Raw genomic sequence first — 15198 nt, forward strand, 5'->3', positions numbered from 1 at the left:
GTGACTGACTCCCGTTGTCCTCTTTAGGGTGAAAACAACAGGAACAAACAGGACCTTGCATACATTTTCTATAAATGTATGTGTCTGAAAAAGGCTTCTCCCAAGGCCCCGCTCCTCCTCCTCCTTTAATCTGAGCTCGGGACCAGTCAAGGTTAAAGATCTGAGACTCCCACGGTCTGGCTCTTGGAGGGCACCGATTCTAATCCCTCAAGGCGGCTCACGCAGCGATAATAAAACCCACGGCCGTGTGTCATTCAGCTGCCTATACCGGCAACGTTTTCCACTCCATGCAGCTGAAATGATAAAGACGGCAGGAAAAAAGACTAGTTCAATCACAAAGAGTTAAAAGCACCACTGACCTTCTGACGGTGTGACTAAACCCAAACAGAGCCGAACACGCCTCTGAACTTGCTCACATCAAGTCTAGACTAAAGCAAGAATAGACACTATGTGACCTGAGTAGCTGTTGATATAAGAACAACAGCAGAAGAAGAATGAAGCCAGACAACAGAAACAATATGATGCAAAACAACATATACTGTAGAGCAATGTTCCAGTCATCACATTACATTATGGTGAAACAAGCTCCGACATCCACAGCTGAAGCTGTCGAGACGTCTGAAGCTGCAAGCGATGCATTCAGGGCCAAGTGTGACTGCATGCGAGGGCTTTTCTGCGCCGCCGCCACAACTTACTTGAACGTGGAAAGTTTTCAAAACACTTGATCTTGTTTCGCCGACAGCCGCTTTGATAAGAAGCTGCAGAAACATCGCAGCGTCCTGACATTTTCATGTAGATGATGAGATCCGCTCCTTCCAGACTGGAGTTTGCGTCTTCTCCCCCCTCTCGCTGCTCGTCAGAGTGAAGGCACAATGGATATTTTGACGGCGTTTGATGTTCTGACTTTGCTCCGCTCTCGTTACGTTCAGTCGAAGGTACAGTCGCATTTAATTGGAGGTTATTTACTGATAATAATCAGGAGGCGAGACAAAGAACTACAACCTGATTTCTCAATGCATTTCTTATCAAGGTCAACAGGGAAAGTCTGATTAAAACTGTGTTAACATCAGGTTTATTTTAGATCCTTTTACTACGACGGCAGCAGTGTAAGAATTGATTCATTTTTTCTTTGCTGTAGATTTAGTGATAGTTTTTACCGACGCACTGAAACACAGCACAACAGCCATTTTAACTTTCCCACTGAAGTCTCCAAACAAGCGTGGGCCGAGGAGAAACTCACCGTCGGTATGAGGGCTCGCGCACTAATGACCCGCCCGGCTGCGTTTAACACGGAACAGACACTCACCTGTGAAAGTCGGCCGGTCCAGACAGACGCTGGCGGCACCAGCTGTACTACAGGTGTGTGGTTTCCCACGGTGAGCACCGGCCCTCCAGCTGCCCGTCAACAGGCGCACGGGGAGGAGGAACCCTGCGGATATGTCTGAAGAATAAATACCAGTAACAATACCAGTAAAAATATATAAATCAGTGTTAGAGGATTTGTAGAATGAAAATGTAGCTTAATGACAAGAAACATCTTCATTTTGTTAGTGAAGAACACAGAACGTGACCTTGGATGGGATTTATTTTCCATTTTTACACCCTTCACGTGTCTGAGGCGCTTGTTTCTAGGTGTGTCGTACTGCGTCACAGCTTATAATCGTCATCATCCTTTCATTTCCAGAGTAACGGCCGCCAAAGCCATCCAATATAAGAGGAGGTGCTGCTCTGCCAACGCACGCACACACACGCACACATGCACACACACACACGCACACACACACACACACACACACACACACACACACACACACACACACACACACACACACCGGTGCTAAATCACCAGCACCAGACTGTGATGAAAAACCGCGTCCGCACAAGAGCTGTTTTAAAAAAGATCAATGTTCGATCACATGAAAGCACAACAACGCGTGACAGAAAGAAGCGGCGTGGGCCAATCCGACGCCTGCGAACGGCCGCATTAGCACAGTATCGATCACCAGCCGTGTTGTTATAAATGAAAGCGCTGTGGAACAATCAGAACGTAAAGTTTTATTTCTTCCAGCCCTTGCTTTGTTTGGCCCGACCTGGCGCCCACTCGCCGACTCGCTTCTGTTTCTTAGTTTCTTATCCGGACCGAGTCATTGGGCCACACTTTGCTCCGCTTGTGGAAGGTGATGATCGATGGGTGTCAGAACCAGCGCTCGGCCTGCGTTGACCCTGGACGGAGCCTCCGCTGGCTCAGCCCGGGTGCAGCATCGGCTCTTCCTCCCAGAACTCAACTTATTGTGAGTCAGGAAAGCGTGTTTATCAGGAGTCTGCATCTCCAGCGCGGTGAGTTATTGGTGCAGGGAGGAGAGTTATCTGTGAGGTGTCAAAAACGATAATGATTTTAGTTTGAAATTTAAACCAGCTTCCACTCCAGGAGAGCAGAGGGTGAATAAATACAGTATCATTCGATAGCATCCCTGCATTGTAGGGCAGCTTCATCATCTTTAATGAGATCTTGTTTAATCATTTCCAGTACAGTCCGAAAGGGGAGTTCACGGAGGTGAGGTTTTGTGGTCTTCATACACGTTTCGTCATCTTTCTGACCTCCTGCGAGCGCTCCGTCCTCCGTCTCCGCCCCAGCGCGCCTCGCCGTGCACGCCTGCAGCGCGGGGAACGCGCCGCGCCGCGCCTCGGCTGCTTGGCTGCGCTTCACTTGAGCTAGCGCAAGGTTAGCAGACTGACGGTCTCCAGAGGAAAGTGAACAGCAAGGTCGCGGAGGTCATGTGACTCGCAGCCCTGGGCCACTGTGTCCACACCATTAGTGAAGCGTGGTAGTATTTGTTATTCTGTGTACTGTATTAGAAGTACTTGATGTCTGTATTTAATCATTAATGAGGAAAGAACATGGTTGTTTGGCCTCGAGGAAATATGCAAGCGTGACTCTGTAAAGTTTATAAGAGAAATGTTGAGTTTAGGATTGAATCGTCTGGAAATCAATTTGTTACAGTTCGGTTATTTTTTAAGCAATTTACTCTTTGAACGTGGTTAAGCATTCATCCGGCGCCTGCCGGCCTCATCCAGAGTGCTGTCGTGCGACGGGCTGAGCGTCGGCGCCGCCGCCCGCACGCCTTCCTCCTGCATTCTGCATGAAGCCGAGCCGCGTTCCACCGCTGTCATTAGCTCTGGGAGCGTTTCCATCCAGACCTTCTAACTCTGCTGTGAAAATATGAACATGCTCTTTTTTTTTCCTCAGCTCCTACTTTTGGGTAAACAGTGAGAAGCTTATTTGCTGGCTGGGTTTGAACCCACTTGAACTCACTTTGCCACCAGAGGCTCGTTTGCCGGCTGCCGGTCGGGCCTGCTGTGGCTGCGGGTGGTGCCAGCTGTAACGTTCTGTTCACTGGGACCGAGGCACACCGTTTTTAAAGTGGTGCAAATGCTCCTCGAGGCTCCGGACGCCTCCATAATTTAAAGGCCGAGTCCGACATCTGACTCTCCATGCGGATGGAGGTGCTCATTGCCACGTTTGCTGCTTTTCTCCTGTCAGCTTTATCTCGAGTGCTGTTGTCTGGTAGTGTTACTGTACATTACACTGGCAAACGCTATTCATCCGCTTATCATTGCGGTCATGGGAGTTGGCTATCGTGATAGTTATCAAGTCGGTTTTATTTTCCACTTCTGTGCGTGTACACTCCATGGACTGAAGCTGCATGCTAAGCAGAAAACGTTTCCTCTGTTGCCTTGTCCAAACAACACCGACCTGCTCCAACAGCAGCTTCAGGGACAAAGGAAAGTGCTGCAGTATTGCTAATTAATCAGCAGCATGCGGGTTCAGGTTTACTCATTGCACCTAAAGTCTTTCAGAGGTGTTATCTTATTGTTCTTATTGTAATTTATTATTGTTGGTGTTAATAAATAACAATAAGGACAATCCTATTAGAAGTGAAGTCACTTTAAACAAAGTTTTTCTGCCCCAGTGGTTGACGATATATATGAAGATATGTTATAGTGTATATTTGTGTTGTACTGTAGGTATAAGAGGCGTCAATACGAAAAGGCACAACGACATCTGAGGAGGTTTGGGATCAATTACAATTAGAGGCGTCTAATCGAAGTCTTCTGAGCAACAACAGCAAATAAAGGCATTTGGTTGGGATTAGGCACTAATTCGTCTGGATTAGGTTCAGGCACCAAATAAACGGGACCGGGCTCATTCTCCTCCTCAGTAACTTCCAAGTGAAGGTCCTGTGTTTTGCTGAGGCATCCATCCTCTCCAACCTTCCCTTGACAAACAGTATAAGTAAATACTGTAGTTGGTGGATGGTGGAAAAAGATATTTATTGGTTGTTGTTTGCTGCTGTGGCGAATGTCCTGTAAAGTTTTCTCAGTATAAAGGTCTGTGAAACAAACTGTCCTCTGTAGCAGGTGGTTTACAGTAGGATTTAAGAGCTTTGGATTTAAATGTTTAGCCAGTGTTGGTATCAGCAGAGGTCTAGAAACCATTAAAGGCATCCTCTAAATGCTGTGTGAAGGTCACGGTCAGTTAAAAGAGGAACTTTTAAGAAGCTTTTTGTATTTTACAGCAAGGATCTTCAGACACTGTGAATGTATTGTTTTGGTTCAGTGTCACTCCGTCACCTACTGCACCTCCTTATTGTTGTTGTTGTAAACATTGATGCAACTGTGAGTAGAAATCATTACAAACAAAAACATTCTTACGTTTCTATTTGGCATTACATTTCAAAAGCAACCACAACTCTTTATTACCTGTTAGGTTGTGAATTATTCCTCATAACCTTGGTCTTTTCAGCAACCTGGAATCTTGCAGCTCGGTAATAAAATTGGTCTCTGTTTTTTATTGTTGCAGCCTCTTTGTGCTGCAGGGGACTGATGCCTTGGCTTTAAATGAAATCATTAAGCGCTGATACAAAAAACAGTTTTCACAAAATTTCATTTCCTGCTGATTAGGACATTTTAATTAACAGTGGGCCATTATTCTCCATCACATTCAGCTTCACTCTTTTGGGCCATAGTTTATACATACTGTAGGATTAATTTTACGTTACAGTATGTGCAAACTACACACACACGTGTGTTTGATTCACGATGAGGCATCAAGCTGCTTATTGTCATGTCACTAATCAGAGTATGTTTTGATTTAGCAGCTAGAATCAGGAATCGAGTGGATGTTTCAAGAAGTTATCAATTTTATCTACCGTGTGTGGAGACCACAAACCTACGGGTTGAGGCTCACTGACTCATGAGCTCAGGCACAAGGTTGGATTTGAAGTGCGTTAAGACTGCGTGGAAGCAGAGGCTTTAACAGGTGCCCCCTGTTCTATGAAGTCTGGACATTAACAGAGTCTGTCAAAGCCCGTGATGTACTGTCCGTCACACCAGGTGCCTCTATATAAAAGGAGTCATTACGTACACTGTTGTCCATAAAGGGTTAGTTCCCATCAGTCATCACAGGTAAATAAAAAGGTTTGGAGAAGATATACCCTTTATAGCTTCAAAAATAAATCATATTATTTCATAAGCAGTTAAAAAAACACTGTATTTGGCCCTTTAAAAGTAAAGACTCCTTCAGCAGTCAGTGTCAAAAACATAAAGCTTCAATGACTTTATAAGTCACATGTAGCCATTAATTAGAAGCTAGCATGTGCAGCTCCCTCCGGGATGAGCTGTGGGAAATCACTTCTCCTTCCTCGTCCCCGTAGGTCGCGGCGCAGCGGCAGCCACACATTCAGCCGCTAGCCGTCAGTTCGGCCCGAACGTTCGCTCCAAGGACACTGCAGCGGCCTTATCGCGTGTCTGAACGCCTGCTGCTGCTGCTGAAGGACAGACGGCCGGGTTCTTTATGTAACAGGACACCCTTCACCCGCTGCCGTACATTAGCCCACGCGGAGCGGGGCGTTTATCACACTGATTGGATCAGCGCTGTCACTCGCCCCGCGTTCCTCCCCCCCGGCTCGCACTCACGCCCTCCGTCTTCCTGTGCCCCTCAGAGACCCCAGGGAGGGGAGAGGACAGTCAGGCGGACGCCTCCTTCTCCGACTCGTCGCTCTTCGCCCACTGGGGCCAGGAGCTGGGCCCAGACCACCGGCGGGTGGCACTGAAGATGTTCCAGTACTACGGCTACAACGGCTACCTCAGCGACCGGCTCTCGTTAGACAGGCCCATTCCAGACCTCAGGCCCGACGGGTGAGAGACCAGATGCTATCTGCCGATTGGCGTCGCATGCTCCAGTAAATTAATTCCACTGTGTTCTAACAAAGAATTATAGATTGTCGGTGAAATAAATTCACTTGTGGTTATCGCTTACCCTCCAATTTCACGCACTTGCACTATGGGAGCCGGAGCTTTTCTGTTGATACAACTGTGAACACCATTCTGCACACAGACAGCAGGAATTAGCCTTTGTGCTGCAAAACAGGACTGGACCATCCACAGTCCTGCAGCATCAACAGTGTCCTATTATTGTTATTGTTAATTGCATTATTAGAATTTAGGAGATGTCCTTTATTATCACGACTCTAATTTAACCTTTAGCCTCTCAGCTTCTCCAACTTCTTCGCAGTCCGTGGCCGTCCAGCTGTTGTTGACCCAACGACGGTGAAAAAATGTCAGAGGAAATGTCACAGGAGGCGACACCCCGGCGCCAAAGTTTACACAGCTCCAAGATCTTGGGGGCATTCGCTCCGCTACATTTCACTGAACCTGCCTCCCATTAATCCCAGCTCTGCACATTCATCCAAAATGGTTCCAGGGGATGCATTATTCACACACATTTTGCATCCGCATTTCCCACATGTATTTATTGTCTTTACTGAGCCTCACTGCTAATACAACAGGCTCCTGTCTCTTCTTATATAATGCAGATGTATTCTTGTCACAGGAAGGTCATTTATCCTGTTTTCCGATCAGCTCCCTCTTTTTCCACTTATAAAATGTTAAAGAAAAGGCTTAATTGATGCTGGACCTTAACACGACCATTCGTCTCATTGTAAAACCATCCCTCTCCTAAGTGCATTGGAGGTGCACCGCCGTTCCAGTAGCACTCTGATCATTACATTTCCAAAAACCCATGAACTGGTGCCAGTGTCTACATTTATACCTTTATATATAACAAACTGCATCTCGATACCGTCTGCCAGGGAGCTGAGTTGGCATGAAATCTGACCTGCTCGCTTGGAATCAATGTCAGATGTGTCTGTTAATCCTCTGAGCGAGAGGCAAATCTGGACGCTGCCTCGCTGACGGTTTGTTGTTTGTCCTCCTTAGGTGCAAAAACATCACTTATCCTTTAAACCTGCCTCAAGTGAGCATTGTGTTCATTTTCGTCAACGAGGCCTTGTCGGTCATCCTGCGGTCTATTCACTCCGCCATCAACAGGACGCCCTCCCACCTCCTCAAGGAGATAATCCTGGTGGACGACAACAGCAATAACAGTAAGCAGCCTCCTTCTATGGTGCAGCAGATGTCTGTGTGCTGGTGGATGACAGGCGTGTGATGCTTTAAGCTTCTGCAACGTGCAGGGAACCTTAACAATAGTAGCATTAGACATATATACATATATATACAACTTGTGTCATTGTCATCAGGTTTAATTACAATATTTTGGCTCTGGCCTGAATACCCCAGTATCCATACGCCTCGGGCACAGGAGCCAATCAGACGCGTGGACGGTGAACTGTAACTAAAGGCAATTCAACGCGTTTGAAGTCGCAGAATGTGTTCACATCAAAACCCAGACACAATTAAAACAAACTGGTTCAAGCTGCTTCTTTAACAGTCTGTGCCGGTTCTTGCCAATAGATATTGCAGACTCCCAGCAGGAAAGTATTTTAAAAAAATTAGTTAAATGAAGAAGACCTTTTCATAATCTAATATCTTAACAGTTGTTGACTTTTGATTTGAGAAAATGTGTGAAAAACAACAGGCTACAATATTAGTCAGGAAACCTGTTGTACGAGGAGACGCCAAGTGCGTGTGACCAGACCCGCGGGACGAGAGCCAGCAAGTTACCGATAATGACGTGAATGAGGGAATAGGTGGGAGGATTTCTGTCAAACTGTCTAAAAAGACTCCCACTTTTCAGGTTCAAGGTTGACTGGACCTGCGTTTGCTACTTGGCTGCTCTTAGCAATGGCTTAAACAACATGATTTGAACACAGCACCTGCAAACTGTCAGTTTATATATCATGCATCAGGTATGGACACACATCCGCGGTGTCTTCTGCTCCCAGACTGTCTTCTGATAGATGAAGAACTCTAATTAGCTGCAAAGCCGGGAAAATTTGCCCTCAGGCTGATAACAATCCAGCAAAGTGATGAAGTATTTGTACAGAACTTGTCGGCATTTGCAAGCCTGATTTTTTTTCTCTATTCGTATTCAGTGGATGTAGCGTAAACAGTAAGTCAGAATGAGGCTTGTTATTCGTGAGGTGACTGACAGGGGACCAGGTCACAATACAGAGTTTAAGAAACACACTGGAAGTCGCCAAATGTCGCCAGAGTGATTATACAGACTTAAGTACATTAAAAAGGCAGCAGGCAGGTTATGGAAAGGTGACGATGTTGTTCCAAGGTCAACTGTAGACAGTAAACCATCCAATAGCCTCTTCTGATTAAAAAAAAGGCGTATCAAGGACTAAAGAGGCCAGTGATGGCGATCTACATGAGAAATACTGGCACTCGCCCCCATAGTGTGTCAACACAGGATTAGAAACGATTACTCCCCCGGGCAATTATCGATCAGAACCTCAAACGAGACTTTCTCCCCGTGGGAGATTCCAACATCATATCACACGGACGTCCATAATTCATGACGCGACCGAGCCGCACGGGCTCCTTCAGGAACCCGAGGCACGCGCTGACATTTCGCTGATGGCATTTCACCCTCTTCGCCCGAGCACTCCGTCACGTCGCTCCGATCGGCCCGCTGTTGTCATTATCACCGTGACTGTGAATCCCATCGCCGCTAAACGTGGTTAGCCCGGCGACCTGCGCTGCGGCGGCGGCCGCTGAAGGGGTCGCCGTCCGCCGCCGACCTCCCAGGCTTTACATTAGTCACCCGCCGCCGCCACGCCTCACCTCCGCGAGGCATTAGCATGCGGGGGAATGTGTAGCCATCAGGGGAGAGAAGGGCAAATTGACCTAGCTGATTCCTCCTTAATTGGATAATGTCCCGAGCTGTGGCCCGAGAAAGGCTCGTCTGTGGAGGAGCGCGGTTTTGAGAAGGGCTGACTTATTGCTCTGTCAGAGGACCCGCGATCCCGCAGTTTGACTTGAGCGATAACGCCAAGGAGCTGTCAGCGGACGCACTGTACAAGGGCTTCAGACGGCGCTCGGACCGTGTCGCCGGTTCTGTAGATTTTTAATTTTAAATGGAAATTGATTTTTTTCCCCCGCCCATCAGGCTACAGAGCGACAGAATGAAACTTGGAATTGTATTTGTTTTAAAAAGTTAGAAGATAAGGCCTCTCGCGTGCAAACGCTTTTAATGTAGTGCTTTGTATTCGGAGCTAAATCTGTACCAGAGTTGAGTTCTTTTTGTCTCATTGGATGCAGACTTTAGTGTAAATGTCTGTCTGCTCTGATCTGGACACTCACGACATGCAGTGATCCTGTCGTGTGCCTCTGTCACTGGTGTCACAGTTGACCCAGCGCCCTGTTCTCAGGTTCCCTGCTTTGACCTCTGTCTGTGTGACTGCCTCCATCCTTTCCCCAGTCTGAACCACTAACATGACCCACCCCCTCCCCCACATCCCACCGCCACATGCTCCACTGTGTGGTGGGTTTCAGGCATGTGATGGGCAGCGAAAGGCTTTTGATAGACTTGAGTCAGAAATTCTGACAAGAGTCGCTGATGCTCCCATTCTGTTCAGGTGGGCAGTCCCATCCATTCTCCTAAAGCTGGCAGCCAATAGGCCAGTCTGCAATGAAAGCCTGATTAATGGAGTGCTGCTGAGGTGGACACTCCTCTGATAAGTCCTCCTGTATCACAATTATTATTTTATTACATTGTGTGAATTGGGGCAACAAACGTGCACACGTTCATAATGAAGTCCAGTCGATTCATTAGTTTCTAGATAATTGAAGCAAATAGGATGCACCTGTAGTTCAGCAAAGCAACTTGTTCTCATTTTACGGCCAAAGTGTGATTGTGGAATGAGACCAGTGGATCTGGCGTTAGCATTTACAACGCTGACAGTGTGTCGCAGCCAATAACCTTGGACAGGTTAAGCGTGGATTCAGCACCGCAGGTTTCAGGTCTGGCCAACAAAGGCTGGAGGGCACACACACGACTGGGACGGAGCAGCGCTGCCTGTTACGAAGTCCCACATTTGCACTAGAACCGTAGCAACACGTGTGTTTCCAGCAATTCTTTGCTAAAGGACCCAGACTTCTTACAACTCCAGAGCTGTGTCGTCGTGCAGTGCAGAGTACACAGCGACTGTGAGACCTGTAACCATGGCGATTTGCCATCTGCTGTGCCTCCAGTGGTGCCTGCAATGTGATGGGGGCCTTTTTAGCTTGAACACGCATCAACACACAGGCTGGCAACATGCGCTCTCATTCATATGCACTCGTTCCCAGTGATGACGAACAGAAACAAATGAAGAAATCTCTTTTTAAATTTGAAACACTTAAAAGGCAGGTTTCGTATTAAATAAAGCGTCGATGTTGGATGCAGTCATCTAGTTAACGATACAGCAGATCATGAGATTTCTTCTATCACACTGAGAAAAGAATAAAGGTGAGCTAAACGACGTGTTCACCATTACATTCACTTTTTATCGACCCTCAAATGTTCTCTCGCAACACCGAGGACATGTTGCGGGCTGTACCGCATGACTGCACAGTAATGTTACAAACCTGTTTACTTGTTGTTTCAGTCCAACTCCATCTCGGAGCCCATTGCTCTCCCGCTGAGTTTCAGCAGGGTGTCGGTCCTGAAAAAGTGTTCGCTGTTGGAAGGCAGCCATTTTTGGTGTAATGAATCCCTCAAAATGAAGCCTAACACATCATTAGTATTTTCAACTCAAACACACAAGCTGTAATTTGTTGATGGGTTGAAAATTGTTATACGCACACCCCTGTGCTGTGATGTGGTGGAAACAGCTCGTGTGACTTTATATTTAGCCAGACGTTCGGAGCGAATTCGTTTTTCCTGCGGTTCAAATAAAAGTCAATTAGTTTGCATTCATAGTTTTTCAGTCCTGGGTTGAGAACCAGCCGCTGCTGCTTCTTTGAGTTTTAAAGAGTTTTGTTTGTGCTGTGTGCAGAGGCACTTAGGTGGAGATAATTGTTCCTGTTGCCAGTTTTGCTTTTCAAGGACCAACTCTGTGCGCTGGAAAACTCTACAAGACTCTAAGACACAGCACTTGGACTCTGCCCTTCACACGAGCCCTCGTAATCACAGTCATTCGATACTTCAGTGCTTCATGAGTAATTTATAATTCGCACACGCGGCGGCATATCGCATTTTAAATTGTGCAGCGTATAATTTTACACTCACAATCGGTAACAAGCGTGAGTTCCAGGTTGTTGTACAACTGTACACAAGCCTCATGTTAAATATACAACCTCGAGCAGATCCTCTAATATGCTGGTGTGTTTATTGTCTTTGTGGGGGAATTTGTGCAGAGAATGGTATAAGCAGCACATACGTTGCTTTATGCTCTGGGGCGTGAGGCATCATAACGCAGCTCAGGTAATAATGGAGGTACCGTGTGAAACCACATACTTTAGCAAGCAGCCTTCCTCCGTCTCCTCCCCCCGTCTTTTGAAAGGCATTGCAGGCAGATTCCTCAATATTGCAATATCCCGTTTCGACCGGTGAGCTCCATGGAGGTCTGCAGCGCTGGCGAAAGCTGCTGCCTCTTTGGTCCAGTGATCAAAGCAGTGAAGCATGAGTGCGTTTGGCCTCCCACCAATGAAACACTACCCGCTGGAGGAGGACATCATGACATTTGGTGGGTGGAGGCTTGAGCATAAGCAGCGTTGACTTTACTCACCTGCAGTGTCTCAAGCGGGGGCTTCGGGGCGTCCGATCGTCATGCAAAATGCACGTGTGTGTATGTTTCGCAGATGAGCTGAAGCAGAAGCTGCAGGATTTCGTGTCCGAGACCAACGGCCAGCATCCAGGCTTCATTAAGATGGTGCGGCACGGCAAGCAGGAGGGTCTGATCCGGTCCAGAGTGAGCGGGTGGAGGGCCGCCACTGCCCCAGTGGTTGCTCTGTTCGACGCCCACGTGGAGTTTAATGTGGGGTGGTGAGTCACTCATAACATGTGCGGCGCGAGGTTAGCACAGCTCAACACAAGAGGGCTGCTTGTTGAGTCATATCACTCGGTGTGGGTTCAAAGAAATGGATTTCATTAAAAGATGAAGGCAGATTTTCTCTTTTGTGTGAAAGTGTTCTGCTGTCTGTTACATAAGGACACACACACACACACACACACACACACACACACGGGGAACAACAGGATGCTGGCACTACAACGGATAAACCTGCAGTCCAAAATGTGTCCTGACAATATCAACAGAGTAACGTGGCTGAAATCCTCAAAACAAGCCAAATAAAATAAAAGTATGTTACAAATAATAGAAAATAATGTGAAATATATGAAATAAGACTGGACACAAAGAAGTATCTTGTAAATAATTAAGAGGGTAATTAATTAATTACGATCCTGTAGTTTTGTTTTACACAGTCTCTACAGTCACAACAGGCTGTTTGTGCCCGAATCCTCACAACGAGCTCATGAAATGACGTTAAAAGTCTTTGACTGTTATTTTTTTAGCTCCTCGCATTTCATTAGTGAATAACTTGCCTTAGCTCATCACAGTCATAAATTGGCAAACTGGTAAAGTGAACTGCGTGACAGCTGTGACAGGCGTGATCTCAAGGTAACTGAGAGAGCGCACGCGTGTGTCAGAAAAAGGACCCACGGTGAAATTGCTTTCCCCGTCTGCATCTGAAGGGCCGAGCCCATTCTGCAGAGGATTAAGGAGGACAGAACCCGCATAATCTCCCCGTCGTTTGATAACATCAAGTACGACACGTTCGAGATCGAAGAGTATCCGCTGTCAGCCCAGGGCTTCGACTGGGAGCTGTGGTGCCGCTACCTCAATCCACCCAAGTCCTGGTGGCACCAGGGCAACAAGAGTGCACCGATCCAGTAAGTGAACACCGCGTCCTCAGTGGCTGAATCAAACAATGTAATGTGATTAATGCGATCCCAAATCACATAAACAAATACCAGCTCTGCTAAAAGGGTAATTTATGCAGCATTCATGAACCAATTATACTTTGTACTTGGTTACATTTCTCTTCCTCTCCGTGCTGTCACTATAGCAACTGTGCCACGCTAACATTACCTGTGCAGAAACCCACGACGGACAAACAAAACTGATCTTAATCATCTTTAATCCCCCAGGAGCCCTGCCCTGATTGGCTGCTTCGTGGTGGATAGGCTGTATTTTGAGGAAATTGGTCTGCTGGATGAGGGAATGGAGGTGTACGGGGGAGAAAACGTGGAGCTGGGCATCAGGGTGAGTAATGGCGTCACTCCCCGTGGCCCGTGGGCTATTGTTCATCCAGGTAATGTGCGGATAATTACTTGTGATAATGACACATAATGGTTCCTGGGAGCTGGGTCACTCTGGGCCTCACTCTGGCTTTGTACGTACAGCAGCCTGTACGACTAGTTGAAAAAAGCGCCGCTTAGCCTTTCGTGAGGTGATCTTTGCATTTAAATTCCATAAAGAAGTAAAGTGGCGATTAGTGAATGCAGCTGAGAAGAAAGCTTTTCAATAACGTAATGTATCCCAACTCACTTATGGATTTCTTTTCTCAGAAGGTCAAACACCTCTTACATGTCAACAGCGTGCTTTTGCTAATAAAGTAGGTTCACTGAATGCCACAATATTTAACCTCAAACCTGACTATTTGTATTTAATAGGTCACACTATGCATAAATTAGGAATGACTCCATTCACATGAGATTGTCTGATTCATGATTGACCACGATGATCATCAAGAACACAAACACATCACTATACTGATATAAAATGTACTGGATGATGCCTGGTCCATACGTCTGGAGCTCAGCAGTAGATGGAGCTTTGGAAATGATGTGAGCCGCATCACAGGGAAGCACTGGGGGGAAACCGTCACCATTAGAGCATAATTCATGGCCCATTTGGAAAAAAAAATAGCAAATACAAGACATTTTTTTCAGGCAGCAGACACATATTTACTGACTGGCTGTGGATTCCTCCACCCACACAGGTACAGTTAAACCAGACTCATCCTTCAGCAACAGAATCACACTGCACGCCGGGGCCGGTCCATTCAGGAGGAGTCTGGGACAAATAAAAACCTTGCACAATGATGGAAAAAACAAACTTCCATTTTTATTGTTCGAGCACATTTTGTGTAACGTGTGGCAGGACGGCCTCTCAGGTTCAGTCCAAATTTAAAACATTGAGTTCCTAAAGTCGTCGTCCTTTAATGTGTGGAGTGAACGGTTCAGACCAACTAAACGTTGAAACCGTTGAAATCAGCTCTGAACGGGAGCTGAAAATCGCTCAGTGTGTGCGTGCGCGTGTGTGCGTGCGTGTGTGTGTGCGTGCGTGCGTGTGCGTGTGTGTGTGTGCGGTGCCACAAGCAGATGGGCCAGAGAAAGAATAACCCTCCTCAGGGACAGCTAATGATAGAACACATCTACTGTACAAAGACCATTAAAGCAGCGATCTGCCGGTTCAATAACAGCGAGAAGCAGAAACAAGTCCTCCTTAGCTGCACTTTCACCGGACCGAAGTGTGAGACAGAAACGGAGACAAGTTCAGAGCGAAATGAAATGAATGTGGAAATATTCATCCTCTCTAATGACAGAGATGCAATCGTCAGAAGGCAGATTAGCCCTGCAAGTCATTTTCCTCCAAGAAATTATATGTATTTAAATTTCCTGGGCTTGATGATACCCTCACTGGCTGCTTCATAGCGGATTTTATCCCGTCCTATTTTCAGCCCTGTGTGTGTTTTTTGGATCTGCTGGGCCAAAGGAACGTAGGGGTTAATGGAGTCTGGGCTTGGGGAATGTTTCTGCGACACAGCCACGCAGCGACCACAAGGCTGGAGGACCCTGGCGTGGTCCCCAGATTAGCAGGCTCCCAGCAGGCTGTGCCACGG

The 15198-nt window shown here is 46.9% G+C and overlaps 1 protein-coding gene across 2 annotated transcripts in view; it reads left to right on the forward strand.

Annotated features, from left to right (window-relative positions):
• Window positions 1–15198, forward strand: part of galnt18b (UDP-N-acetyl-alpha-D-galactosamine:polypeptide N-acetylgalactosaminyltransferase 18b) — a 46298-nt gene that overhangs the window by 15762 nt on the left and 15338 nt on the right. For both annotated transcript variants that reach the window (XM_055507584.1, XM_029143609.3), the window contains exons 2-6: window positions 6003–6198; window positions 7279–7445; window positions 12091–12274; window positions 12986–13183; window positions 13442–13556. In XM_055507584.1, the coding sequence (XP_055363559.1) occupies window positions 6003–6198; window positions 7279–7445; window positions 12091–12274; window positions 12986–13183; window positions 13442–13556 (860 nt within the window). The remainder of the gene's footprint in view (window positions 1–6002; window positions 6199–7278; window positions 7446–12090; window positions 12275–12985; window positions 13184–13441; window positions 13557–15198) is intronic.

The sequence above is a fragment of the Betta splendens genome, chromosome 3 (assembly GCF_900634795.4).
Source record: "Betta splendens chromosome 3, fBetSpl5.4, whole genome shotgun sequence".
Classification (NCBI taxonomy): domain Eukaryota; kingdom Metazoa; phylum Chordata; class Actinopteri; order Anabantiformes; family Osphronemidae; genus Betta; species Betta splendens.